The 27905-nt window shown below is 41.3% G+C and overlaps 2 protein-coding genes across 3 annotated transcripts in view; one reads left to right on the top strand and one right to left on the bottom strand.

Annotated features, from left to right (window-relative positions):
• tbc1d22a (TBC1 domain family, member 22a) overlaps positions 1 to 4954 on the bottom strand; it is a 103157-nt gene extending 98203 nt beyond the window's left edge. For both annotated transcript variants that reach the window (XM_076722538.1, XM_076722537.1), the window contains exons 1-4: positions 4743 to 4954; positions 4204 to 4260; positions 2180 to 2363; positions 1682 to 1931 (exon numbers count right to left, since the gene is read on the bottom strand). In XM_076722538.1, the coding sequence (XP_076578653.1) occupies positions 1682 to 1931; positions 2180 to 2363; positions 4204 to 4260; positions 4743 to 4804 (553 nt within the window). In that variant the 5' untranslated portion in view covers positions 4805 to 4954. The remainder of the gene's footprint in view (positions 1 to 1681; positions 1932 to 2179; positions 2364 to 4203; positions 4261 to 4742) is intronic.
• Positions 4955 to 6790: 1836 nt separating this feature from the next.
• Positions 6791 to 27905, top strand: part of cerk (ceramide kinase) — a 31433-nt gene continuing 10318 nt past the window's right edge. Inside the window, exons 1-6 of the mRNA XM_076722652.1 lie at positions 6791 to 6938; positions 17770 to 17907; positions 19181 to 19303; positions 21915 to 22040; positions 22694 to 22760; positions 23945 to 24090. Coding sequence (XP_076578767.1) covers positions 6791 to 6938; positions 17770 to 17907; positions 19181 to 19303; positions 21915 to 22040; positions 22694 to 22760; positions 23945 to 24090 — 748 coding nt within the window. The remainder of the gene's footprint in view (positions 6939 to 17769; positions 17908 to 19180; positions 19304 to 21914; positions 22041 to 22693; positions 22761 to 23944; positions 24091 to 27905) is intronic.

Here is a 27905-nt window from a genome sequence, read left to right as displayed (position 1 = left end):
CAAATGTGTTCGTGCTATTTCTCACTGTCATCTCGCACATTCAAAGCAAGAAGAGAAGAGAAGACGACCAGAAGCAGAGGCAAATTAAATCTACAGTGAAATAAGACACAGCAAAACCAGCAGTCAACCTTACTCAAACTGTGCATGTCAATTTCTTTGCCCACCTGCCAGGTACAGTGAGTGTGCACGGATTGAGGTTGGTACATAAGGTTCAGTGTTCTCGCAACATGCTCACTAGAGGTCCAAAAGGTGTCGTCTTACATATCCCTGAACACAACATTGCAGTGCATGCGAGCCTGAACGTCGTCTTCTCTGAAGAGACAAGAGGAACTGCCTGAAGGCGACAGGCTTCTTATGTTATCTGTATCTAAACACAGCAACAGAGAGAGTGGCAGACAATCACGCAGAAAGGCATGTGACCTGGCAGACAGGTCACAATACACCACCGCTCCTGTTATTGCTGCTGATGTTAGATTGTATCAAGCGACAGTCGATCCATCTCTTCACGACTTTCTTCTTCCATGTGTTTACAAGGATAACACTGTTCATCATGTGGATTCTGCATTGCTATAAAGTGCTGCTGGGCCCCGTTTTAAGTAAAAAACTTGTAATACTGATATGATATTTGGAAGAGGTCTGGAACTGTGACACAGCAGTAACAGGAGCCATGGCAGAGCAGTTGTTGCACATTACAAGGTTAAACTAAGGTGCTCAGGGAGCACAGACCCAAAATGAAGTGGAGTAGAAGGGAAAGTGTTTCTTTCTGCTGTCATTTGATGTTTGTATTTAAGAGTAGAGGAAGGTACAAGGAGAGGAAGGGGCAGAAACAAATGCCTCAGGGAATACTACAGTAACCTACACTAGAGTGTATTCCTTCTCTTTGTTTGTTTGCATTTAGATTATGAGAGAGCAGGATGACAGCATGGTCTGACATAACCCATGAGTATCTATAAATAAGTATCACTTGCAGCACTTGCTACTATCTTATAACAAAAATCTGAATGTGATTGTTATGAAGTCTTTCATCTTTGCGTGTTCACAAACTGTGTCAGTGCTGAGCACTGTACACTCTGTCTAAACCACAAGCAAGTCCAATCAAAGCACAACACTGGCAGTCTATCAGTAACTCTGCTCTACAGAGTGAGAACATCTGCCAAAAATTTTCTCTGGTTCAGTTGAAACGTGATGCTATTTAAATATGGTGACATAAAGCTGCTGTGACACCATAGTAACTTAAAAAACACAAAAAATGATGCAAAAAAACAATATTGTAAAACTGAGTTAGTTGATGTCTAAAGTTCTGAATGTGCTCATGTATTTTATACTATTTATAGCAATTCATTAAAAGCTGATATGGCAACATTCCTATATTTGTTTTCCCAATACTTAACCCTTATCAAAACAGGATATACTGGCCGAACATCCTGTTAATAGTTACACTTAAGCAAATACACAGAACATACACAAACACAACAGAATAATAACAAAACTTAGATGTGGAATCCGGTAAAACTAATGCTCAGGTAAGGGACAACTGTTGAGAACTGTCTTAGAAGGGTTTTGGTGAGTCTTTATAAAATCTACCATGACACTGGTGCACTTAAAAGTAAAAGCAGCCTCGCTTTGACTAGGCAGGTGAGCCAGAAAACTTTTTGGACACTGAGCAATGGTGTTCACTAACCTTTCGGTGACCCAATTGGAGCTTCGCTGTGGGACTTCACTAGGCGGCCATCAGTATAAGGGCTGCTCTGGGAGGCAAACGACACCTCTGGGCTGGTCACGTCTCCTTCCCCCACCCTGTCCTCCTCCTCTTCCTCGTACTCCTCCTCGTCCTCTACCACCTCCTCCTGAGTGTCCTCTTCCCTCTGTTCCAGCTCTGTTGTGTCATCCTGCCTCTGTCTCTCCTGCTGCTTGCTATGATTCTCGATCACCTGTTCAGTGAACACAAAAACAAGGTGAGCCACTGGTAAGCCTTAGGTTTTGCTGATAACAAACAGAACTTATTGAACTCCAAACGTGTTTATAAAAGTGTACAACTCTCTGTTATATGTAAACTAAACCATCAACTTGACTTTAATGTGTACATTTACTAACAGGGCACCTGTGCTTTGACCTAGCCTCTGTGGCAGAAAAGCATGCATTGTTCCATAGAAAGTCTGCACTGCAGCTGGTTGTTCACCTTGTTTGCTGTCTCCATGACCACCTCGATATTGAGGTTTTGTGCAGCCATGGCCAGCAACTCATCGTCATCATCCCCAACATCCCATGCATCACTTGTGATGCTCTCAAACTCCTGGAAGGTGGTAGCCTTCTTAGGTTTGCCTGGCGTGGCCGGAGGAGGCTTGTTACCTGCTTTAATCAGGCTGGAGGACAATGACAGGGCCAAGAAAACAGGGAAGATAAGGGAAAGAGGATAAGATTAAAGAAATTGAGAGAAAAGGAGAGGCAGGGTGGGGGTCAGGTGTTGGAAAGGAAAAAAAGCAGAGGTGGCAAACAGGCAGGAAATAAGAGAAAAAGAGATGCCGATAAAGAAGCACAGTGGTGATAAGGGAGAAAAAGGACAGAGATTGAGGATGATGGGAAAAAAGACAGATGTGAAGTGAATCATTTTGACACAGACAGGTGGGCAAAGAAATAAAAGAACACTCAGGCTTTGAAAAAGAGAAACGATTAACAATTCATTCATTCATTAACATTTGGCCTGGGTAAAGTCATTAAAATATCCACATTTTACAAAGTGACATTGGCATTGAAAGAATTACCAGCAATTAAACAGGACACTCACAATAAAACACATAGGTGTGTGAGTCACCACATCTACACACACACAGACTCTTCATCTTTAACACATTAGTCAAAAGCCTCTAACACCAATCAAGACTGAATGTGGCCATGTTCAAAAGACAAAATTTCACTGAGGTGCTGTCTCTGTGCTGCAAGGACACCAGCAGGAACAAGAAATGCAACAGAAAAATTCCACTGAACTCAATCTTTCCCGTTTTATCGTGCATTGGAGAAAGAGGGGGTGGAGGGAGGAAGGTGCTCTGATTTCTTACAAAGACAAAGATTACCATAATAAAGAGAGAGACTTGTCCACATGAGCTTACTCCCATCATGACTCAGAAGAAAAGAGAGAGTCTGACAAAAAACAAGCAAATTAAATTCAACTCTCTGTGGAAATCTACATGATTAAATATCAGTCAGGAGAAATAAAAGGATTATTACGGAATAATAATAGGCTGTTTCTTCTATCTGCGTGCGAGTCTGTGTGTGTCTGCACACGTCGGCACAAAATGAGATAGGTAGAGTCCGAAAAGTCAAAACTATTTCCTGCAGAAGTAAATGACGACGGTTAATTAAAAATGTTTTCCACATACTTTCCATTTCAAGATTCTAACTTTTTATGTTTTTTTTATTGAGCGTACATAAAATAGTTACTTTAAAGCCCAGTGTTTTCTTATTAATTAATTAGTTTATTTAAGCACTAATTCATTCACATATTTGCACACACCCCAGACCTGTGTAGGTACAGTTCCCTGTGGTCCTGAAATAATGACATAACTTCCAACTTCCAACTTCAACTTCAATTCATATATCTTTCAATCATTTAACATAATTTGTTTGTACTGGAAATATTCAAACAAGTTATAAAAAAAAAGAAAAAAAAGAAAGAAAGTATGTCTTGTTTCTTATTTCCTGTCCACCCAGCAATGCAACTAAATTTTTTTGATAGGTTCACTTCCACTGACACTGCAGAACAGGACGGGCCGTGTAGTGCAAAAAAAGGAAAGATAAGACAGTTATGGCCACATCACAGTCCACGATGTCACAGCTGGTGTCAGCTATCACATACCAAAACAGACGCTTCCACATTCCTGGTCAGGATGTGGCGATTTCACACTATCAGTCCATGCCACAGCAGTTTTCTTCCTTATGTGAGTGGCTGGGTAGCTTCCTTTTAAGATTTTTGCTTTGTTTTTTTCAAAGTCCTCTGCCAAATAATCTCTCTCTACTGGCACTTGTGGTGAAATGAGACGAAGGAAACAAGAAAGGCTCCAGTGAACCAGTGACTGAAATCCTGAACGAATGTCAACTTCAGCACCAGCACCGAAACTTAAATTAGCAAAAGTATACCACTTGTCAAAACTATTCCGAAAGCATCATAGAGCATTTACCTGCAATGACAAAGTATATGGAACTTACTTAGCATGAAGAAGCGGGTCGAAAGGTGGATGTTGTGCGCCATACACATGCTGAATGCTGAGGAAGTGAGGAAGAGAGAATGCAAATGAATGAGCTAGCAATTCATAACTGGCTGTCAAGCTAGCCATGTTAGCTTCAGAATACCCCAAACAATACCCGCTAATATTTTAATACTGCGACTAAGTGTGGTGAAAACGACTTTAAATTGTTGTAAGAACATAGCTACTCCGTAATATAAAATCGTAACTGTATCATCAGCAACAACTTTGTGACTGCGGTGTGTCTAAATTGCTCAACTGTTAGCCGCTGTTAGCAACTTAGCTCTTAGCCAGCTAACAACAGAAATGTGTAAACTGTGTCCGCGAGACGAATTTATCACAAATACTGGTATCTTACAAAGGGTGAAACTCGCAGACTTTGTGCAATACGTCGGGAGCGTCAGTGAAAGTGAAAGTTACGTTTGAAGCTCAACAGTGAAGCGTCAGTTGAGTAAGGCTAGCTACGCTAAGCTAGCCGACAGGAGAGAACACGTCACTCACCTGCCAGGAACCTTCGCTGCGTTTCTTTTCCAGAACTGTTTTTTATTTCCGTCAGTCGACATTTTACCTCTACGGCCCAACCAGTCCTGAACACAAACACGCGAACGCTGTCGTTAGCTGTAAAACGTGAAATTTGTGTTTATTTACACCAGGTCCCCTCCTCCAAAACTCAGAAAGCTGCCATGTTGATACTGCCTAATCGGCAACTAACCGCTTCTGTGATTGGCTGGACTGACACTTCCTCGTTGTAAGCCAATCACAAGTGAGATCCGGTATTAGGTGAAGTGAGAAACTGCTGACGTCATGGTCCGCTGTCTGGGCTATGTTGACAGAAGCTGCAAGCTGAGTGTCAATCAAGAGAGAGCCCATCAGCATCAGGACCAAGGACAGGGAGACAAAAATGCTTACATTTAATATTTCCATTTTATAGGTACAGTAGGCCTATAAGATGATGTATGTATAGTTTTGTAAGGGTTACTATTGTTTAGAGTCGCTTGCAAAAGGTGGTACTCATGAATTCCTATTCAGACACAAGTTTTAAAAGTTGAGGTGTTCATAGAATAGAAAATAATACAAAATGATACTGAGTGATGCAATGATTATTACTTACTGCAGGATTTCACCAAAATGCACCAGCAAGCTATCTTATTTGTAAAGAGACTCTGACCCTAGATAAGTGTTCGGTTAGGTTCAACCACAGGCCAGTTTTTACAGGTACTGTGAAAAAACATTCCCGTTTGTTTATTTCTTTTTATTCATTCAAGTGTAACATTTAGTCATAAAACAGTTTCAGTGTTGTATCTGGGGTCAGATGTCATAATTCCTGTTAGTAAATTCAGATTAACAGCAGTTTATGTTAATCCTGTGACTTGTAAACGTGAACAGATGCTCTCTGTTGTACTGAGACAATAGAGGTGTAACTGGTTTAAAATCATGTAAATGTTTTAACATACACTTAAGCTTTGGTTCAGTAATTGCATGTGTGCACATATTTGTCTACAACTGCAATACAGTGTTGCATATTTCCTCATCCTCACCAATAATGTAAACTGCATAGTGAAGTTAGAGTGTCCTGGAATAGTTTTTAATTTCAAGCCTATGATACAACACTTTTATTACACTTTAAAGAAATTCTGTTGCCTGCACAAAATGTTATTTACCTTTGGAGGTTTGAATATGAAAGTGCTTTTTGGTCAACACTAGAAGAAAAAGGGTTTACTCTGACAACACATCCTCTGATTCCCTTCATATGATGTCTCTCACTCTCATACACAGAGAAAGAGAGACCGGAGAAACTATCTTTATTGTTACATGCATCATCCAAAAGTCAGCCCAGTCCACTCAGCAAAAAGCAGAGGTAAGACTGTTATTATGGAGGGCAAACCCACTTAAACAGACTTTGTTCATCGTTTTTTCAAATGCTGTTGTTTGCGTCATTGCGGTGGGAAGGTTATAAGGTGTTCTGGTAATTATTCAGCTCTTCAGTCTGGAACAGTATGGCAGCATCTACCAGGTCTGAGTTATGAATTAGGAAGTGTGTGTGTGCTTCCACAGGACTGAAGCAGAGAGAATGAAAAGCGTCAGCTCTCACTCTGTCACTGTTTCCAAGTACCGAAAACGTCCAACAAGCCGCCTGGGTCTGTTAGTGGAAAGTTGCCTTACATCAGCAGATATTCTGTCAAACCATAGAAATATTTTGTTCATTTATTTTATTTTCAAATAAACTCGCACATTAATTCAACTTTAGGGCTAATAACAGAATTAATATGATCTACTTTTTACAATTTGTTCTCAGGGTTAGGGGTAAGGGGAGTACAAGTCGCCACTACTGCAGTGTTTTTGTTTCATAGGAAGTAATCGGCCAGTTTCAATATTTCACATGGAGTGAGTCATCTTGCTCAGAAGCCATCTTTGTTGTAGTTCCCACTCCTCCTGTGAGCTCGGGCCGACCGGATCACCGCTCTACACACTTCAGACGCTGGACGTGTGTTGTACAGCGGGCTGTGACAAAGTTAAAATGAAAACGATCGGACGACAACGCCGATAACATGGAAAAACAGAGCAGGTTACTTTCATCGAGGCTTTTTCAGAAGCACAGACAGGTAGAAGTTATTCTGAGCCCCAGTGTTTTGGCGTGGAAGGAAACTGAGAAGAGCAAGAAGCGACGCTATGGTATCAGCAGCGCTTTTCAAACAGGTAAGTGTAACATGCAGAAATGAATGAGTTTGATGCCTTTGTTATAATGCCACCAAAACAACAACAACAACAACAACATCATCATCATGTCTTTAAAGTTAGAAAATAAATGTCAAACAGCCCAACTAGTCCTGTTAAAAATAGAAGAAGAAGAAAAAAGAAATATTTAAACGGTCAAAACTTCAAAGGAGTATGTTTTTTTAGGAATATTCAACCAATATCCAGCGTAATAATCAGTCTTTCCCTCCAGTAAATGCTAACCATTGTCACCCATGCAGAAGAAAGTGTGGAGCACTGTCTTCCCAACCTGCGCTCCTTATCAGGATCATGCACATGTTGAGGGGGACACGGTCGGGTCATGTCGCTTGTGTAGCTGGGGTCTGCACACTGACAAGAGCAGGTCGCACAGGTGGCTCTTCAGTCACCGATAGCCTAATTGGAAGGCTCTGTTTCTCACAAAGCAAGCACAGGGAGGGGTTGACTGTTCTTTAATATGTCCCCCAGGATGGAGTTCAGTCATTCTATGAACACATTTATGAAAGGGGGTTTCTTCCCCAGTGAGCTTTTTGAAAGGCTCTGAAATGTCAGCTCTTAAGGATAAGGAACAAAAAACTAGCTGGGTTTTCAGCTCGGTCACTGTGAGAGAGTGAGTTTATCCAGGAGAGTTTGATAGAAAGAGGCACACTTTCCTCAAAAAGTGCTTCACCCTCCAGCTGCCAGGTGGCACTGTTGCTCAGCTAACTAAGCTAGCTGTCAAAACTAGCATGAAGCTAGCTTGCTCATGCCCATTTGGAGAGAAGAGGAAGAGAGGTTTTATGGAATATGGTCGACACGTGTCATGACACTGGATCGAAATGCTGTTTCATAACAAGGCTTGAAAGTACATTTCAAAATAAAATAATGATTTCGTTAAAATTACAAAACATGCTAACGTCAAGCAAGGTGACTGTTGCTTAGATTAGCATAGTTTTCCTTATGAATACAACAAACTCTGTGCACATCATTCTCTGTGAGTGGCTATGGAAATAAAACAACTCCATATGTTAATTTACAAAGGTCTGTAAAAGTAATAATATATGTTAATTATGGAGTTATTCTCCAGCTTGTGACTCTAGGTGATAGCACCCAATTCACTCAGAAGTTTAACCAGCTAAAACATTTAAGTATGAAACTACCTCGACCTATGAGTTACAAAGAGCTTAGGAAGGACTCCATGCACACTCTAAAGCCAGTGATGTGTTCCTGAATAGATGGTTCAACCCAGTCCACGGTCACAGTGAGGTGAAATCCCAGCATGCATTGGACTAAAGGTCTGTAGCTTACTTGTAACTGTGGTTGTCAACCAGCACTCCATTTTTTGGCCTTTTGCATCCTCTGCACCAGGCATCATCCACTTAATCCAGGCGTCCTTATAACCTCCCGAGGCTAATGTTTGTTCATCTAGATGAGTTCTCTGGTCTGCAATTACTGTACCATATCGAGTGAAGTGATTACAGCTGGCGCTGCACACTTCAAGTTGAAACCTGGCCATTGACCTTCCTCGGAGTGGTATCAGGTGTCCTATAATAACTTGCCATAAATACTTTCATTTATTGAGTCATTGTTCAAACTGGCCTCATCAACACCCCCCCCCCCCCCCCCCCCACACACACACACACACACACACACACCCAGTCATCACTTTGACAACAGCATGTCGGTTACCCTGGAGTTTGCAATTAAACAAGGAGACTTTGCCAGTAATAAATATCCAGTAAATAAAACATCAAACACTACTGCTAAAAGGAATAGAGTCACATTCAAACTACTTAATCGTCTAGTTTATCAGTGACTGTAGTTAAGATGGGGAGGGTGGGGACAGGAATGTTGCACAATGTCTGCAAAATGCTCAGTTTGTGGACTCCATGTGTTTCACATCTGACTTACATCATGGGATGTACAAGCATTCCACGCTTGCCCCTCTGTGCAGCTCTGCAGCAGTTTGCCTTAGATTTGAAGCTATATACTTTTCCAGCTGCCTAAGACTAATTGGTGAAATGTCCTTGAGATATTTGTTCTGGACTTGGCAGGGTCGCATGGTGTTTCAAGACACTGGCCTCTTACCTGCATGGTCACAGGTTCAGTGCCTGCAACAGCAGAAATAATGCAAATGAAGTAAGTCAGGAGAACGGATTATTTTTCTTGTCACTTACATCATTGGTACAGATGTAATATTTTCTAGTTAACATTTTGAAGTTAGGAAAATCAGTGACTCTGCTGCAGCACTGAGAAGACAGAAGAAGTTAATCCCAGCTGATAGCAGAAAATCATGCAGCGTGACTTCAATTTGACAGGTCTTCTTCAGCTCATATTTTCCATTTTTTGCACAGTATATTTTCGCAAACATCAAGCTGACACACAAGTGCCATAAATGCCAAGAGGGATTGCTACTGTATGAGTGGTAAACATCACTGGTCTTGATTCTTTGGTTTAGACAACATTAGTGGATGTTACTGCTTGACATTTAACTGGATTTGGTCGAATCAGAGCATCCGTCAGTTAGATGTGCTGAGTAGGGAACATGACAGCCAGGAATTTTATTTGTTTACTCACAGATTTGCTCTCACAGACACACAAACAAAATCCAATCACTGAGATGGCATGGCCTCTGAGCCTAGAGCAAATCTTATGTCCACATAATGCCTCACTCACTCCTCTGATACAATGCACAATCCCATCTTGGAGGAAAATCTAGAATAAATCATGGCATATGCTTTAGAGAGCATCTCCCCTTTCCTCCAAATCACTATGCTTAGCGAGTAGTACTTCCTCAGGCCCTCAAAGCCTGGATATCTCTCTTGGCCAGCGGGGGGTTTAGATATTTGCTTTCCCATATGGCAGAGCTGGAAACAGATCCAATGTGTTACAGTCACTTATAGCAATAGTGGAAGTATTGGAAACCAGGCTGAAATAGGGTATTAGCACCACAGAATATCCTCTGTAATAAAATCCTATAGCAAAATCCACATATAACAAGTAAAGAAGCAAAACAAAGCTACATGGTTTTGTACACCAAGCACTGGCAGAACTACAGCAAAGCTCAAAAGTTTTGAGAAAAAGAATACAGCCGTGCTAGCACCTCTGCAACACTTTGACTTTGAGCTCAATGCTAAGCATCAGAATGCTAACATGCTGATGTTTACCTGATATAATATTTACTGTTGCCATTTTAATAATAATAATAAATAATAATAATAAACTTTATTTGTATAGCACTTTTCATCCATATAAAATGCATCCCAAAGTGCTTCACAGAATAAAAGAATACAAGAACAGAAAGAATAAAAGCATATTATGACAGACAATATAGATATATATATACATATGTGTTCACACACACACACACACACACATACCCACGCCCGGTGCTGAGACATGGCAGGGCACTGAGGAACCATGTGAGGAAACACCTATGGGGGCCATCCACACCGAGAAGCGCTACAGCCCACGGCCATAGGGAGCGCCGCCACAGAGACCACCCCGACACCGATGAACAGGGACAGACTCCACACTTAATGCAGAGCCGCCCCAGTCCCCCGGGCCCAGGAGGCCTCCAGGGCAACGCCCCCCATGGGCAGACCGGGCATACATCCCAGTCGAGCATGTTAACATGCTAACATTTGCTAATTAATTTTTGGCAAATTAATCACTGCAAGTTTTTACAGTTCATCATGCAGCATACATGAGTATTTGTTTGAAATTGAATGGAAGTCAGGCGACCACCAAAGTCACTAGGATTCATCGTGTGGGGACCACAAAATTTAGTGCCTATCCAGCCTCTATATGTCAATATAGGAAAAATCAGGCCATCAACTAAATCATTAGGAATCATCCTCTGGGGAACATGCAAGTTTCTTCAATTATCATGCCAATTTACATAATATTTGGTGAGATGTTTTAGTGCTGGACAGTCTGAGTGACATTGCCTCTGCTAGTGTGGCTAAAAATCCAAAAGCAGCACCTGAATATGGAGATTCAGAGGTCCTTACAGAGAATCAGGGTGACAAAAAAGTAATTTTGCCTTTCATATCGAAAATAATGACTCGTATTGACTGCTACTTTTGGCATTGGTAGTGAACTTTCAGTGTCTATGCACCCCTAGTAACAGTTCTCCTGCTATACCTTCCACCTTTGCTGTCCTTTTCTCCCAATCTGTTTGCCTAAGCGTTGGCTTAACAAACCCGTTGTGCCTGTGAGAAATCCACATGTCTTGTTTGACAGCTCACTGCCATGTGTACCCAGGCAGGTCTGTGCTTTGTAATCTAAAGCTGGTGCTCAATGCACAGCCCTGTCTGTACATTGAGAGACGGCTGCATAGGGAGGGAGGGAGATACAGAGAAATAAACACTGCCAGAAAACGACAGCTGGAGATTGGATAAACTGCGGTTTATACAAGTCCTTTCATTACATTGATTGCATTTATTTACCTGCAGCTTGGATCAACAGGACCTCCAAAAGCTAATTACACAAAGAATCAATGACCTGGATGATGATGGTGTGGTTGAGTGAGAAGTGCAGAACTATTCTCTATGTGGTCGGATATCTATCTTATTTGATAATAACTCATATTATTGGATATATTGCAGTACTACACTTGTGTACATGGGCACCCCTGCAACTCAGCACAGGGCCAAATATGCTTAAATATTAGATTGCATCACCCAACAGAATTAACATTTTTTTTCAGTTTCACACCCTTAGTTGAATCTTATCCCCTCTCTTGCACCCATGTTGCATGTCACTTGGAATGCAATATGTAAAAGCAAAATAGGAATGACATAAAAACAACATGAATCGTGTGGAAACGCCTAAGAACACAAGCATTTCCTTAAGCTTTCGCTGGCTGGACCTCTAACACATTGTCAGTGCCAAACCACAGTAACAATAAAGGGATTACGCACTGATCCACTGTGTAAAGGGAGGGGTGCAGAGTATGAGCAGAATATGAATATGATGACAGCTTGTTGTCAAAGGACTAAAAGAAGGTAAGGCCAGGTGCTGTGCTGTCAGAGATATACACAAACACTAAATCTCTTGTTCACACATCACGTCTATGATCCACTTCCTCATTGTACATGTGGGCTGATGAGATTGTCTGGAGTTGGGTCTCTTAAACATCCACGTGCCAAACACCGAGGGTGTGATGATGAGTTCACAGACATGATGAGGCACTATGAAGGAACCGGTATCTTCAGTGGAATCCAGTCTGGTCGGATGCCTCCCAGGTTTAGGGAAGCAGGATAAGCAGGATCATGAATCCAGTAAATACATTGTTCACAGATGTATCATAACAGGTACACGTACTTGTTGGTCCATTGTAAAGGTACAAAGTAGTCTCTAGAGTTTGTACTGGTTTAGTCAGCCCTTGAGGTACTGCCAGTCAGTTAAGGTAGCTCATCAGTTGTCACGGGGGAAAAGGCACAGTACAGAGAAAATTTAAAGAAGCTCAGGGGGCTACTGTGGCTGACCAGCGCCATCTTGCTCTTGTCTGGATAGTGTCTTAGCTGTGAGCTCATCAGCTGCAGTGGTTCCCCAACTTCCTCCTTAAGTAGATGCTCGGTCCCCAAAGCTTCTAGGACCAAATATTTCACAAGGAAGTGCAAATGAGTTTCACTGAGCCACTGGTATGACCAAGCCTTAACACAGTGGTGTGGCCTGTGAGTGATCATGTGAAATTTGCCCCTCCAGAATGGCAGAAAAATCCCAAAAAATGTACAAAAAAGTTTCATTTTTTTACCACTTGGGGTACAAAAATTGACTCACAAGAAAGGATACCACTACAAGATACAAGCTTTTGTACACCAAAAGGTACAATTGTGCTCTACCTTTTCCTGAGTGTGCGTGTCTGCCAGATTGAACAACAGATTGAATTACATGGTGGATAGCATTTCTAGCAAAAGACCTGAATTCAACTGACCTCTTAAGCCCCATTATTTTAACACAAAGATCCTCTTTCTTCTGTTACTGTTCGACAGTTATTGCAAAGACCAGTGGCTCTCAGTCCTTTTCAAGTACCCCTGGACTTTTAACGCTCTAGGTAGTTAAAGGGCCACTTCACTGATTTTAAACTTTATGCTGAAGTTCTTCTCATAATGTGACATACTTAAACCACTACACTAGTCTGGCATTGGCAGGCTCTCCCAAATCCGACACCAGGATGAGTCAGTCATCGGCTGATTAGAGACCATGGTTGCTCATGCTTGCATTATTACATTTAGCATTTAGTTGGAATGATAGAGCATACAGATTACACACAGCATTGGTAAGTGTATTGTCCATAGCAGTGGTTTCAAACCTGAGACCTGAGTCCCAAGATAATTACATGATAATAACATGAGTTTTTTTGTGTGTGGGAACTACTGGATAATTTTTACTTATCGGCTTCTGAGAGGGAATAATCACAGTCACAGTATTTAGACTTATGAAACCTGTGACAATCCTCATTTTTAGGAATCACAAGTCAAAAATGTTGGGAACCACTGGTGTATACAATCATGTGCAATACAATCACAGATTGTGTAAAAATCTGCAAACTGGTCCTGGCCCCTGAACAGATTACAACAGTGCATCACAGGTGTTAATCCATCTCATGTGGTTAGAATGGAAACCAGCAGCTCCCTGAGCCCCGAGGACTTGGATGTTTCTGGCTCAGTGGAGAAAGGCACAAACAATGCCAGAGTTGGGGATTACATTCACACTCGGGGCAAAGCAACGCACAGACATTGCCAGACTTTGTGGTCCATTCCCTGTCTTGCACATTTATAGAGTTTCGCATGCCACGGTTTTGGGAATCATTCTCTGTGCTGCTTCTTGTCCTCATTCCATGTGATTGTCTCTTTGAACTTGGCCTTATTTACACTGGCACTCAACTTGTCAGGTTTCAGTTCAAGCTTGAGATTCCCCATAATATTTGGATTAGTTTGGCCTTTCTGAAATATACCTATTCACCTTCTGCTAACAGTTAAACAGGTAGCCTTATTCTGCATAAAATGAAATTGGCATACTAAAATCTCTAAAGCTCTATAATTAACACTTTATATCTTCTTTGTCTAATCAGTGTAAGATCTGAAGTGTTAAAACAACAGATTGTGCTTTTAAGGGCTTTTTTATGCATAACTATTCCTTAGTTGGTTGGAGGATTGGAGGATTTTGTTGTTTTGGACAGGACCAAACTGTTTCCCCCTGTAAATTCAAGTAGACACTGATTATTAATTTCGGAGTTACTGGGCCTCAGCAGTTGTAACTCAGCCGTTTAGATATCACCTCAGTTGGAATCATGTACAGCCCACTTCTTAACTTTTGGCACGTCAGAGATAAGGTTTGAAAAAATGCTTTTTTAACAACAGACACAGTAGCCAGAACTCTGATATCACTATCACCTGGCAGTCTCAAGCGTTTACATTGGGCCCTGCTGGGAGTCATGAGTCAGTAATGCAAACTCAAGGCGTCACACTGCAGGTCACACTAGTTTAATCACATACGCCTTGAATATTGTTGATGCGACAATAGTAATGTTTGTTATTTCGTGCTATTTATCTAGATTGCCCTCTTCATAATTCAGTTATTTGTAGCTTGTCTCTTAGGGCTCACCCTCTGACACTTCATTGCCAAGTCTTTTATGTGGAGTAACTGATCAAGCAGTGGCTTGGTTGCCACTAATTTTGAATTTTTACAGTGTCGAAAAACAAGTAAATGATAGATTACATTACCCTAAATAACACCAGTCTTCTATTATCAGAGTTCTTGCTTATCGCCTGAGCTTTGCCGGAGCAGAACAAACATTCGAATTCTTGCTTCCAAGTGCAGAGCAAGTTCCAGACATTTGAAAATGAACACATTTTCCCCCCCAGTTCCTGAAAAGCCGACTTTTTGCAGGTAGCGGACCTCTCCGGCTCACAGGAACTCACTGAGCCCTGTGGTATGAATAGGCAGCACACACTGGCTGAGTGCCAGTGCTAAGATTCTTTTCAAGCACAAAGAAAAGTATGTCAGAGCAGAGAGGATCTGCGTTGTATGGCCGAGGGCTTAGCATGTAGCTTAGGGACTGCACTGAGCTAAAAAGTGGGGAATTTGTGTGTGGTTATGTGTGGGATTATTGTGTACACTGATGTGTGCATATCTGAGCGTGTGTGTGTTTATGCCTCTGTGAGTGTGTGTGTGTGGCAGGGTTATTGGAGCAGTGTTAGAATGTGGGAATGTCAGCTATTGTTTCCAGTTCCTTGCCTAGCACAGTTCGCTGGGATTGCTGGCTTTGTGCTTGTGTCTAGGGTTACTTTGACCAAGTTGTTCAAAGGACGGGCCTGACTAGAGAGAGAGACACTTCCTGCGCTGACTCAATGATGAACGTTGGCTTTTTGTTTTGTCGTGACAGGAGTAGATTTGCCTACCAGGCTAACATGGAAAAGATTTCATGCATTTTTCATTTTTCTTCTCCGGAAACAGGGGAGCTTAAGATAACAAACATGCAAATGTGTAAGATACGAGATAAGATATTCTAATATATTCCGCTGAGTGTTTTGGTGCAACTTGGGTACAAGTTTGGTGCTTGGATACAAAATATAAACAGCAAATGCACGAATGTTGAATTATCTTAAATCTAATACAGTTTGCTGCAATCTTGGGTTCATCCTGACTATAGTTTTCACTGTCAACATGCAACATTTTGCCAAAGCTAATCTGCTTCTGCAAATCTGTGTACGCTTGCATGAAATGATTTTTGACATGTTAGCCCATCCTCTTCAATAGACCGTGTCTATTTTGTCAGCACATCTCCGTGATAAGTCAAACTATCAGCACAACATGTTGCACAACAGAAGCAACAGCAAAAGTAGATTTGAGTCTCAGCTATCTCCCTGCACATGCGCGTAAGGTGTGCTTAAATCAACATTTTAACACAGTTAAAGCGGTGGTCTCTTCCCTGAGTCCGAAGACATGCAGGTGAGGCGAATTGAAAACTCTAAATATTGCGTACCATTACGTGGCTGGACAGGACCAGCACTTTAAAAAATGAATGGAATGTTTACTGTAAGCCACAATAACTTGAACTAATCCATTATATATTCTAATTCAACACCCGCAATCACTTTGGCAGAGCGCTGGGTGCCATTTTTCAAATAGTTGAAACTCCTCATTCTTTTTTTTTTTTTTTTTTTAAATAAAGCCATTACCCACATGGCCATAACTCTTCCTATTTGTCAAAGTGTGAATATCGATGGCCATAAAGTTATTCATGCCTGCATGGCGCATCATTTTTATTTGAGAAAGAAATGAAATCCTATTCCCTCAGACTCCCAGGAGAGAAATAATATGTCATGCCTCCCTCCCATCCATTTCACCCTATCAGCTGAATAAATTTGTCGGAGAGACTGGAATGTCTGCGTGTGATGCAGTTGAAGAGGTCAGTTAAACTCATTGTGAGTAATATTGTCCTTTCCTAGTACAAAGTGCACTTTTGAATTTGTTCCGTCAGGAGCGTAGCCATCTTTTGTGCTTGAATGCTCAGATTTTCTGGATTTAAATATAGAAACCGGTCACAGGGGAAGGCGGTATTACAAGATCTAGTGTAGAATATTGAGGCATCACCTGCAGAGCATTGAGTCGCACCTTTTTACAGTCCATATCATGGGTGTTTAAGCTAGTCTTTCATGATTTCATTGCCCTCTTCTGGCTTTTCGGTGGTCACTCTGTTTTATACGAGGACCAACATCCATTAAATTCTTTAAGGCAGCTGACCCACCCCATCTCTTCGACAGACCATTCAAACACTGCCAAAGTCCTTTTCATCCTAAAGTAATTTTAAACAAGCAGCCTGAATCCCGTCCATGTGGGAAAGAAGAACAAGAAGTCTTTCTTCCCAAACACTCACCAGTTCTCTCGGGATATGGCTGCCTTATTCCTCCCATTGATTGTGCTGTCTGTGGAATCGATGATAGGCTGCCATTCTAAGGTCATCTTAAGACAAGATACCTTTGTAACTGAGTGGATGAAGCAGATGTCATTTTTAAGGGGAAATCTAGTTTTTTTGGCCTCTGGAGGGCAGTAGAAACAAACTGTGAACTCTACAGTTGGCTAGTATGTTATCGCCAGTGAAAGCAGGCTGATTTATTAGCAAACAGTTGCCTATTTACACATCCAGTACATGCAGGGCATTATTAGCACTTATTTGAAGTCACGTCTCATTTGATGAATCCAATTTTCACTCTACATTTAGCTCTGTTTTGGTCTGCACCACCTGCTCAGGGAAATGTTCAGGCCATTAGCTACCAAATGTTTATCAGCTAGTCACAAGCTTTGTGCGCCATGTGGTGCTGGGCAGGAAGCGTAGAGTGGCTTTATCGGAGCTTTTTCACTGAAACAGCTGCCTTTTACATCTGGAAATGAGGCGGCGAGACTGAACCAAAACAATAAACAGTAAGGGCCGTGGGCCATAAAACCAAAACAGTGATCTGAAACAAGCTCGGATAGCTGAGGAAACGCAGAGTCGGTTGATAAGTCTTTGTGGGTTTGTCTCTTTGATCCAACCATTTTACATTACACATGATCATGTGAGCCATTGTTATAAAAAATATTCATTATTGCAGCTTTAATGATCAACAAAAATGATGGATGCTTTTGTGAACAGAGCAATTTGGCAATAATAGTCATTTCCACAGTTCCTTTGCTTTGTCAGTGTGTGTGTCCATGCACATGTGGCAACTTATTACACAGACTAACTGTGCTGTCAAAAGAGCACCATGCTTTATTATTGTGTAATGCAGCTAAGTAATACAATCATTTATTAATGTCTCTCCAGCACACTGCCATGCTGTCAAAGTGTGTGAAATAGTGGCTGTCCACAAGACCAAAGACGATGACCAGGACAGCGCAGAGACCAAGAGGAGTCAGAAAAAAGCAAAGCAGCTCTCACCGCTGTGTCCCTATGCATTCACAGGTATGAAACCGCACTGATGCACACACTTTAAGGGACACTACACTGATTTTACACCTGAAAGTCAGTTTGATGTCTTCTGTGGTTATGTCAAGTCTGAGAAAATAAAAGTCTGCATTATGGCAAGTGTAGGATCCTTGACCCATAATAAGGGACTAAAAGTAAGGATATCTCAGCTTTTACCGTATTGATTTTTATCCTTTTTAAAATTATCTTCCACACGTCCTCCTTCTTTATGGATGTGCATTACTTAATCGCTGAAGTGCTCCTTGCAGAAAGAGATGCAGCGTCTTTTGTTTTGGGCAAGTGTGCCAAGAGCTTGTGTTCACTCCACCAATCAAAAGTGATCTGACACAGGAAATAAGCCCGTAGACAGCTCCACAGTCGGAAAGTAATGCATTAACAAGAGAGCACCCTCACAGCTTAGCTGACTGGGTCTAAGATGGCAGCATGCCAGTGACTTATGGGCTAATGCTTAATTTTGAGCCATTAGATTAAATCCAAACAAGATCGGATTTACATTATTTATCGCAGAAAATGTAAAAAATTACCTTACTAATGTGAGCTTTTACTGGCATTAGAGTGTGTCGAGTCTGACTCCACTGCATTCCCACGATCTGTGGAAACTTGGCATCAAAGACACGTTCCATCACTTACATCCTGATTATGTAACTTATTAAAGGATGATTTTACACCCACTCCGAACGTCTCCCTGCCTACCCCACTGTAAGTACGAGGTACTGTAAGCGATTTGGACTGAAGAACTTGCCTGGAAAGTTAACTTTTCTATCAGATGAAAAGAATGCTTAGTATGATAATTTCACTTTGAAATGCTTAGTGAGTGAATCTGCCGTCAAAGTGCTTAGCGAGTGAATTTCTGGTCCTCAATGTAAATATTTCAGCGATGTTCTCGAGCAGGATATTATGGGACTCCATCTCTACTTTTTGTCTGACGATCAGCAGAGGCCTGTTTTACTAAAGTGACTTCTTCTCCATTTCCCCACATGCCCCCATTTCTTACTTACTCACGCATCTGATTGACCTGGCTGGGGAGGATACAGCCTTGGGTTCATTCTCCGGCCACGTCCGCGCTGTGGCAAAGCCAGGAAGTAGTGAATGCAAAATTAATCAGTGGACACCTCACTGAAATATTGTTTTGATGATGCTATCTTTCTTCTGCTGATACTCCTTTTTTCCCATTCTCTAAGAGCTATGAGGTGTTGGTTGGTACATGTTAGTGTGTAACATTCCTTGCACCTGTTTTGTTTCTCTCCAGTTTCCTATGTCAGGAGGACAAGGCAGCATCAGTGGCGGTGCAGTGACGTCACCTTCCGCTGTGCCAATCAGGAACTCTGCGAGCAGTGGATCCATGTTATCAATGAGCAGCTGTCATCACTCAGTACGTTCCGTTTAATGATGTACTCTAGCAGATGGGCTGACGAGCTTTGACCCCAACTTACAGTAAGAAGAAGCAGTTTATTGACTATGTGCCATAAATGTGCCACGTGCTGAGAATCTAGCTCAGTGAGTACTACAACACATACTTAGAGTACACATTCATCAAGCTGCACCGCAGAGATAAAAGGCTGTTCAGTAGCACATTGGTTGCATTACACAGTGTCTTCAGTGTTTGGTCCACACCAACCGGACTGGAAGATGCTACACAGTATATTCTGTATGGAGGCATCAGGTGTTCTGTGGGGATCAGGATTTTTATTCCTCAAGCAGTTTTAATAGCTGACAGCGATGTGCACATGGGATATACAATGCAATCCTTTTTCTGAGTGGTTTATGGACTATTTCAATGGGACACCACCATACAATATGGAACATAAGTTAGTGTAGCACCCGAGGAAAACCTTGACTTCTCTCCTCACTCACCATACCTGCATGACACTGCCCCCAGTCACTTTAAATTCTTTAAAGGATGCTTTTTTTGTTGGCTGCATCAACATTGTATGAGGCATACCAAAGGGAAATGATAGAAGTTTGAGTAAACACTTTACAGATTAATATCAAAGAGCAGGAAACTGGAAAGATCAGGGAATTGTCCCACGGTGCATATTCAGTATTTAAGAGCAAACACTTAGCTATAGATTGTTCTACATTAAAGGACCACTGTGTAGGGTTTAGTGGTATTTAGTGATGAGGTTGCAGATCACACCCAACTGAATCCCCTCACCCCTCCCTTTCCAACCTACGATGGCGGCAAAAATACACAAAAAGCTCCCTCTGGAGTCAGTGGTCGGTGTGTCCATTGTGGACTACTGTCGGAACATGGCCGATTCCATGAAAGAGGACCTGCTCCCTCTTTAGATATAAAGAGCTCATTCTAAGATAATGAAAAGACAGCAATTCTTATTTTCAAGTGATTATGCACTAATGAAAATAAACCTATGAATATTATATCCATTTCTGCCAGTATATCCCCTTAAATCATAAACCACCGGTCCTTTAAAGTGAAATAACAGAGTACAAATAGCTTTTTCAACAAGATATCACCAGCTCTGTCAAATACCTAAAAAAAACAAAACACTAGGGGGAAGCTGTTTTAATGTCATATTGCCGTCTTTATAAAGGAAAATTGATTCAACTCCACATGCTGGCGAGTATAATTGAACCATTCTGACCTTCCCCCACTGCAGTCTTCTCTCCATGTTTAACAAACTTATCATTCAAGGCGAGACCTATTGCTGAATGAGCTCCTCTGCCCCTTAACCAGACTGTAAAGAGAGTGTGTATTATTGTCTATAAAAAAACATTTCATTCTCTTCCACAGTATAAATGTCCTCAGGAGAGCCCACAGACAAACCGACAATAGATTTCCTTCCTGCATTTCTCTTTTAGACAGTACCTCACAGGCGCAGACATAAAGAATGGAGCCAGCAACAATAGTCTGATAAAACATATAAATGGTGGTATTACAAACATTAAAAGAGTGTAGCATCGCATGAAAGTATCTTTTGCTGGCGTGGACGTGAAGCATGAACAGTGTCTGTGTTATGGCTCCAGCTTCCTGTCCAGATGTGCCCTAAGGAAACGGCATATCTGTCTCCTGCATGTTAAAACTATTCAATTCTGGACGTAAAATGTACACAAGACTGAAGACCATTTATGTTTTTCGCATGATTGGGGACACCTCAGTAGCTCACCTGTCCTTTTTTTTTGGGTTTTTTTTTGGGTTTTTTTTGTTTTACATCATCCATTTGGGCAGCAGTTATCAACCTGAAGACTTTAATATGACTTCCAATGAGGTATTAACATATTACATGACCATAAAAAATGAAATTACTCTCTACGCTCTATCCACCGTTTTACTCTTAGAACGTGATTGCAAAGTGATTACATGATTGTGTTTCTACAGGATTTAGTGTGCATGTAGCATGTGGAAATTACAGTGTACGATGGGTTTAACCAATTTGAAACCGTCTACTTAGCCCCGCAGGATGAATCAATTCAAGAAAATTAACTACATTCATTGTGAAAATGAAGCCTTGGTCTGTTCAATAGTGTTAAGCCTGCTCCACAGTACACCTTTACATCACCCATTGACAATCCATTGTAATCTAATGGAACTTTTGTCTTATTGCCAAACAATATTGCAGCCTATATTTCTTCGTGCTCATTTAACACTTGATCCCAATCCATTCATTTTCAATCCGAACAGCTGCTGTATCTCGGTTTGTTGTCCTAAACGCAGTCTTCCACAACAGCCATAAACAAGCCATTTAGTATTCTCCATCGCAGCACTTTGTTGGTTTATCACCGAATGATGCAGCACCTCTGAATTGCTTCACACTCCTCCCACAGTCAGTCGACACACCATTTATTTCTTGAGCGGCGTGTTTTGGCCACCAGTCAGGTTGACTGAGCGTTTTGTGAAAGGTCTCTGGTTAATGAAAACTTCATCAAGCTGCTGTCAGTTACACATTTGTTAAAAAAAAAAAAAAAAAAGGTAAACACTCAACCTTTTTAATGACTCATCTCATACCCCCCCTCTCACTTTGCAGCTAACCGACCAAAGAGCCTTCTGGTGTACATCAATCCCTTCGGCGGAAAGCGGCGCGGGAAGCGTATTTACGAGCAGAAGGTGGCCCCGCTTTTTCGCCACGCCTGCATCTCGGCCGACGTGATTGGTGGGTCCCTATCAGGAGCGTTTTTTAACATTTAAATAAAAAATGAGCCTCAGTGGCTGCCATATAGATCTCCACTGCCACTGTGGCCTCTCGCAGGGACTGAAGAGGCTTGCAAGGATATGATTTGGCTTATAGTGCCATTAATCACGCCAGCACCTTAATGGAAGTTGTGATAGTTGATAAGCTTGGGTATCCAAACACATCTATTATTCAATAAGTGTTTGCTACAGCTACACATAGTCTGGGGTATTGATGGTCCATCAGAGTGAAGACTATTCACTCTGGGCTTCCTACAGCTGCTATGAATTGCAGGATTGTATTTGTGTTGATATTATATGCCTGGTAAACAGATTTACTGTTGAAATATTGTTTTTGTTTTTGTGGGCTCAGGGCTCATTTTGCAGGCCCATATACAAGAGCTGAATTAGGTTGTTTTGTGCCACTGTGCCGTTGCTTCTTCTGAACATTAATCTGCATGACAGGCTCCTGTGAATGTTTCAAAAGTGCAGTAATTTTCTTTGCCTTATATTTCATAATGCCAGTAATAGCGCGCTTGTTCTACTCGTCAAGCCACAAAAAGTCGAGTTATTTTGTCTGCGGCTTCTCTTTCACTGAACTTGTGTTAATGCTTGCCGTTTGATTTGTTTCCATAGTTACAGAGCGAGCCAATCATGCCCGGGACCACTTGAAAACAGAGGCCAATCTAGATAAATATGACGGGTAAGTACTCAACCCAGATACTTGCTGCTAGACTTTCTGGTTCTTCACTGTGAAACTAATAATCATTAAACCAAGATCTACAATTTAACAGATGACATGAAAGGGCAAATGCATTAAAAGCACTGAATAACAGGTCTATCTGTACAGTATAGTGTTGCTTTTAGCTGAATGCTAATGTCAGCATGCTAACATGTTCAAAATAAAAATGTTTACCTTGTTCACCATTTTCGTCTAGCTCTTTTGCATGCTAACATTTACCAGTTAGCACTTAACACAATGTGCAGCTGAGGCTGATGGGATTTCTGAAATTCTAGCTGATTTCAAATTTTGACCTGTTGATTGTGCTTGAGAAATTTGATATAAAGGATCAGCGAGGCGGTTACAATTCGTTCTGAGGGTAACGTGGATGCATATGCCAAATTTCATGTCATCCATCCAATAGCTGTTGAGACATTTCAAGCAAAACCACCAAAGTCAGTGGGATTCACCGTCTGGGAACCATGAATGTCTGTACAAAATATTGATATTTCACAAGATAAATGGAAACTTTGCCCTGCATATAATCTATATATAATGTTTACTACCAGTGATACTCATACCCGTACAAAGAATGCCGTTGCCATGAAGGGTGCATTTAGTAACTTGCAGTAACTGTAAAATGTATCATCTATAAATCACTGTGAAATGTGTGTTTTAAGCACAACTTGTACATGATGCTGCAGCTCACCACTGTGATAACGGGAGCATGTGAGGGTAGAATTCAGCTGATAGGCGAATATAAAGGGCGCCAATAACATGAAAGGTTTTCCTCCTGAGTGCTCCGCCGTCTCCAGCTCCTATTCATCAGATATTCAGTCCAGCAGAGCAGGGTTAGAGTCCATTATGCTTTTGCTCTGCAGTTCATATTATGTATAGGTCCATTTCTGTAAGGATATAGGATAGTATGGACTTTGAAAAGGTGTAACGCTCGATGCTTGAGTGTGATATTGTTATGTATTGAAGGGTCTGCAGCTCAGTTGTATTATTGTCAAGGTTTTCTGGCTATGCAGTTATTTCACCTCATAAATCTGTGCTTTATTGCAAACACAGTTGACCTGTATGACCTGAAAGCACCCTCAACAGCATTCAAACGTATCTCAGAACTCAAGCTCATGTGTTTTGATATTTGACATTTGGCTGTCCAGGGTGGTGTGTGTGGGTGGAGATGGGATGTTCAGTGAGATCTTGCAAGGATTGGTCACCAGGACCCAAACGGACAACGGCGTGGACCAGAACCGACCAGATGCTGAGTTGGTGCCGTGTTCTCTACGCATAGGGATCATTCCCGCAGGTGAGTTTTTGCCCACTATATCATATAAAAACATATCCAGTGTTTCGAGACAGCAGCAGTTATGAAGTGGTTGTGGTGATGAAAGGAATTTAACTGTGGTGTTATTCTAGGTTTTTTTTTTCAAAGGAATGCACTTACCTGCTGTTTTTGCTTCAATGAGAGGATCGATACCACACAAATGTTCTAAATGTAAAATGTAGGAAATCGCTTGAGACTCCATCATAGATGAAGTTTTGCCTCTTCAAACAAGTGTTTCAGTCACAAAACAAAGGTACGCAGTGACAGAGGGCTGCAGTGAACATGCAGATACTTTAATATATAGTATTTATGTTTTTTGTCAAGGCAAGTGTTGCATGACGGATGTTTTCCTGAATTGTAAAAATCCCAGTCAACAGGCGTCTTATTGGTTTCAGTTGTGAAGAACCTCAACCCCTCTGCTGAGTTACATAAGAAAATCTCTATGGCAACAGAGTAGGGGGTCCCAGTAGGGGCCTGCCGAGGGTCAATCATTCCAAGAGCCATAAATGGAAACGTGCTGTGTGACATTTTGAAATCACTGTAATTTTTATGAGGATGCATATACAGCTCAAGAAGACCAGTGTGAGGCTATCCGCTGCACAGCTTGATGATAATAATGTTTAAAAATCAGCCGGAAGACAGTAAATGATTTTTAGGCCAATTACATCCATGATTTGGATGTGTTGACTCAAACTCTTGCCCTTTGAGAATCACAGATCAATTAAAATGTTACTCATGAAATGTAATCTTCCTCTGATCTTTTCATTCAACTGTATGAGAGTCTACCATCTTATCACCATGCTTCTACTCAGGTGAAAGTTGGAACTGTTAATGCTCGAATAATTGCACAGCCATCACGCCTTGGGGCTAAGGGTTATATTAAAAGGGAAATATTAAATATTTTTCTCCTTGTGCCGTAGAGCTGCATTGTGCAGAAAATGTCTCACTGGGTGACATGGTCCTGTATTACAGTGAACATGGGTGTTTTAGTTTATTTTAAGTCAATCAGCTGTTCACTGTCCAGTATCAAATGTGTATTAATCCCCCAGTTAGTCCCCAACAAATGCACTGCTTACTCCTGTTTGAAGAACATTTGCCAAAAACTACCGTGCCCATCTGTTAAAGTTAGTTTGCCTTTTTTCTTAAATAAAAATGAACATTTGTAACCAGTTTTTAAAGATTTACGTCCTCAGTAGGGGCTCGAGGCGGAGAGCCACAGACAGAGTTGAGATGTCTGAAAGTACTAAGGCACTGACCATAAAACACAACTTCCCCAGTTTCAGTCTGGACCTGGGACCCTTGTTGTCTCTACGCTCCATCTCTCTTTCTCTCCCCTTCTTTTCTGTCATCATTCCACCATCAACCCTCTAACAAAGACTTAAAATGGCCCAAAATGACTCATTTGTGTTCTACGTCATTGTGAGAGACTGTGTCTTTGCCACCTGGGCTTGATTTAATCAATAAAAGTCAATATCGCTATCAAGCTTATGGTAATGTCTTAGTGTGGTTTCAAAGTCCTCTATGCCAAGGTTCAGACAAGAGTCATAAACTCATTTATGACCTTGTCCCCAAGCTGTCATGCACACAAATGTTTTTTGACGTGCTCCTACTATGCTGGTTTTAGCTATCATGGTCTGAAAAGGAATGTTGATTAGATTGATTTAGATTGGTTATTTGGAAAAAATATACTTTTTGGGCCAGCAATGAAAGCATCTAGACTCCATTGTTTTCCCTGAGATAAAGATGATTTCACTGCCAAGATGATGTTCCTGGCAAAGAGGCAAAAAATGCAGATAAAAACTGGAGCTTTTCCGCTGAGGATATGCCTTGTGACAGTTTTTGCTCTCTCCTCTGAATATGCCAACAGGCTACTGCGGCTGAGTAACTTAAGGGGAATAAAACATTGAACATCTGAGGACTGAACATCATTGAACATCTGTGTGCGCCACTTAAATCCATTCAAAGTCAGTTGGCTTTTACTGGGTAGCTTTTAGAAGAGTCAAATAGCATATGTCACCATTTTTACGCTCAGCAAAATAGCAGGTAGTGCAGCGCTGTCGGGAGCAATTTGAAAGTGTTCGGATGTGATTATGAAGCTCGGAGGAGAGGAAGCAAAGGCCAGATAAGTGATATACATAGAAAGTGCAGGAGCATGTCAGAGAAAGGGAGAGAGGGAGCTCATCTTCATACTCATCTGTGTGTCCACCGCCAAATGACAAGCCTGATCTCCTCCGTCACGCGCCGTGAGCCAACTCAAAACATCACTAGTTAGATTTTACTCCCTTCTCTCCTCTCTCCCTCGCTCTCTCTGTCTTTTATCAGTGGCAGTAGGTCTTCATTTCACCACTTGAAGATGATCAAAGTAGGGCAGATAGGTCTGAAATTATGCCATGTGGTGCAGAAAGAGAGATGGAGCCTTATTACCTTTCAAGTTGAAAGATTTAATATCAAACTCAACATTTCTCTCAAGGCGGGGGATGCCTCTTATCCTTCATTTGTTGGCTGAAGAGAGCTGATGATAGCCCAGGGCCTGGAGCTATCCGATTAGTTAGCTTTATGACTGAAACGTCTCCTTACTTCTGCCTAATAAAATTATTGAACTGAATTCTTCTTACTTGGTTGCAGCTTTCAAAGACGTGGAACTCTACCAAGGATCAAATCTTTTGTGACTGATCCCAACTATGAATAAGAGATTTACACATTTGATTTATGTCGCTGCAGCTTTACATTCCAATAGAGTCAACCTGCCTGTACAGTCTGTTCTGATTACTGTAGATAGCAACACATAAAACTGCCCGTCATAATTTTAACAACACTATCCATCAACTGCCAGTCATAAATCCAGTAATGGAAAAAAGTCATATGACTATCAGAAGGTTTGTACAAATGTCAGCGGTTGACCTAACCAAACTCCACTCTGTAATTTAGAAAATTAAGCATCTGATTCACTCCCTGTCCGCAGCTACGGCGTAAGGAACAATAGTTTCTAAAAAAATAACAGGCATGACGGTTGACCCATCCCTACACCAGCAAACTGGGTTTGGTCAACCAGCCAGACTAGTGCTGATGCATAAAATAAAGCAAAACTATGATCCAGTTGAGCAATCGCTTGTAGGAAATGTTTTGTACAAAAACGACAGTCCCTGCAAAAGGGGAGTTTTACTTACCCAGCAAAAAGTAAACATTTACTAGATGGATTGGAACAAAACGTTTGCACAGATATTCATAGTTCCCACACAATGTGTCCTGAAGACTTGCACCACCAAGAGGTTCTTATCTCTGTTTTTAGTGAAATGTCTTCACAACCATTGACTGGATAATCAACACACAGTTCATGGCTTTCAATTGTCCAATACTTTTATTCATAACCCAACAAAGGACATTTCCATCAGCCTCAGCTGTACTTTATATTTAGTGCTAATTGCCAGATATTAGCATGCTAACACACTGTTAACATCGTAGACATTATATGCTAAACATCAGCATGTGAGAATCGTAGCTGTGGGTGTGTTTGCAGGCCATGTGTTAGCAAGCTCAACCTCACAGAGCAGCTGGCATGGCTGTTGACTTTTTAAGTTTTTCTGGTGGTACAAGTTGTTGTTTGGAGAAAACTGACACAATCCAGATGAAAACTGTTCTCTTTGCATGTGTCCCTGAGTCAGATTCAGGCCACAAACACAACTGCTTTCTACCCATTTTAAATTTCTTCACATATTGGTTTTGAATAGCAATGTGTATATATACATACACATATTTTGTGAAAATAGGGTATGTGTGAATGAGCTGTTAAAGTATAA

This window comes from Chaetodon auriga, chromosome 22, assembly GCF_051107435.1.
Source record: "Chaetodon auriga isolate fChaAug3 chromosome 22, fChaAug3.hap1, whole genome shotgun sequence".
NCBI lineage: Eukaryota > Metazoa > Chordata > Actinopteri > Chaetodontiformes > Chaetodontidae > Chaetodon > Chaetodon auriga.
This window is presented reverse-complemented; position numbering and strand designations above follow the sequence as displayed.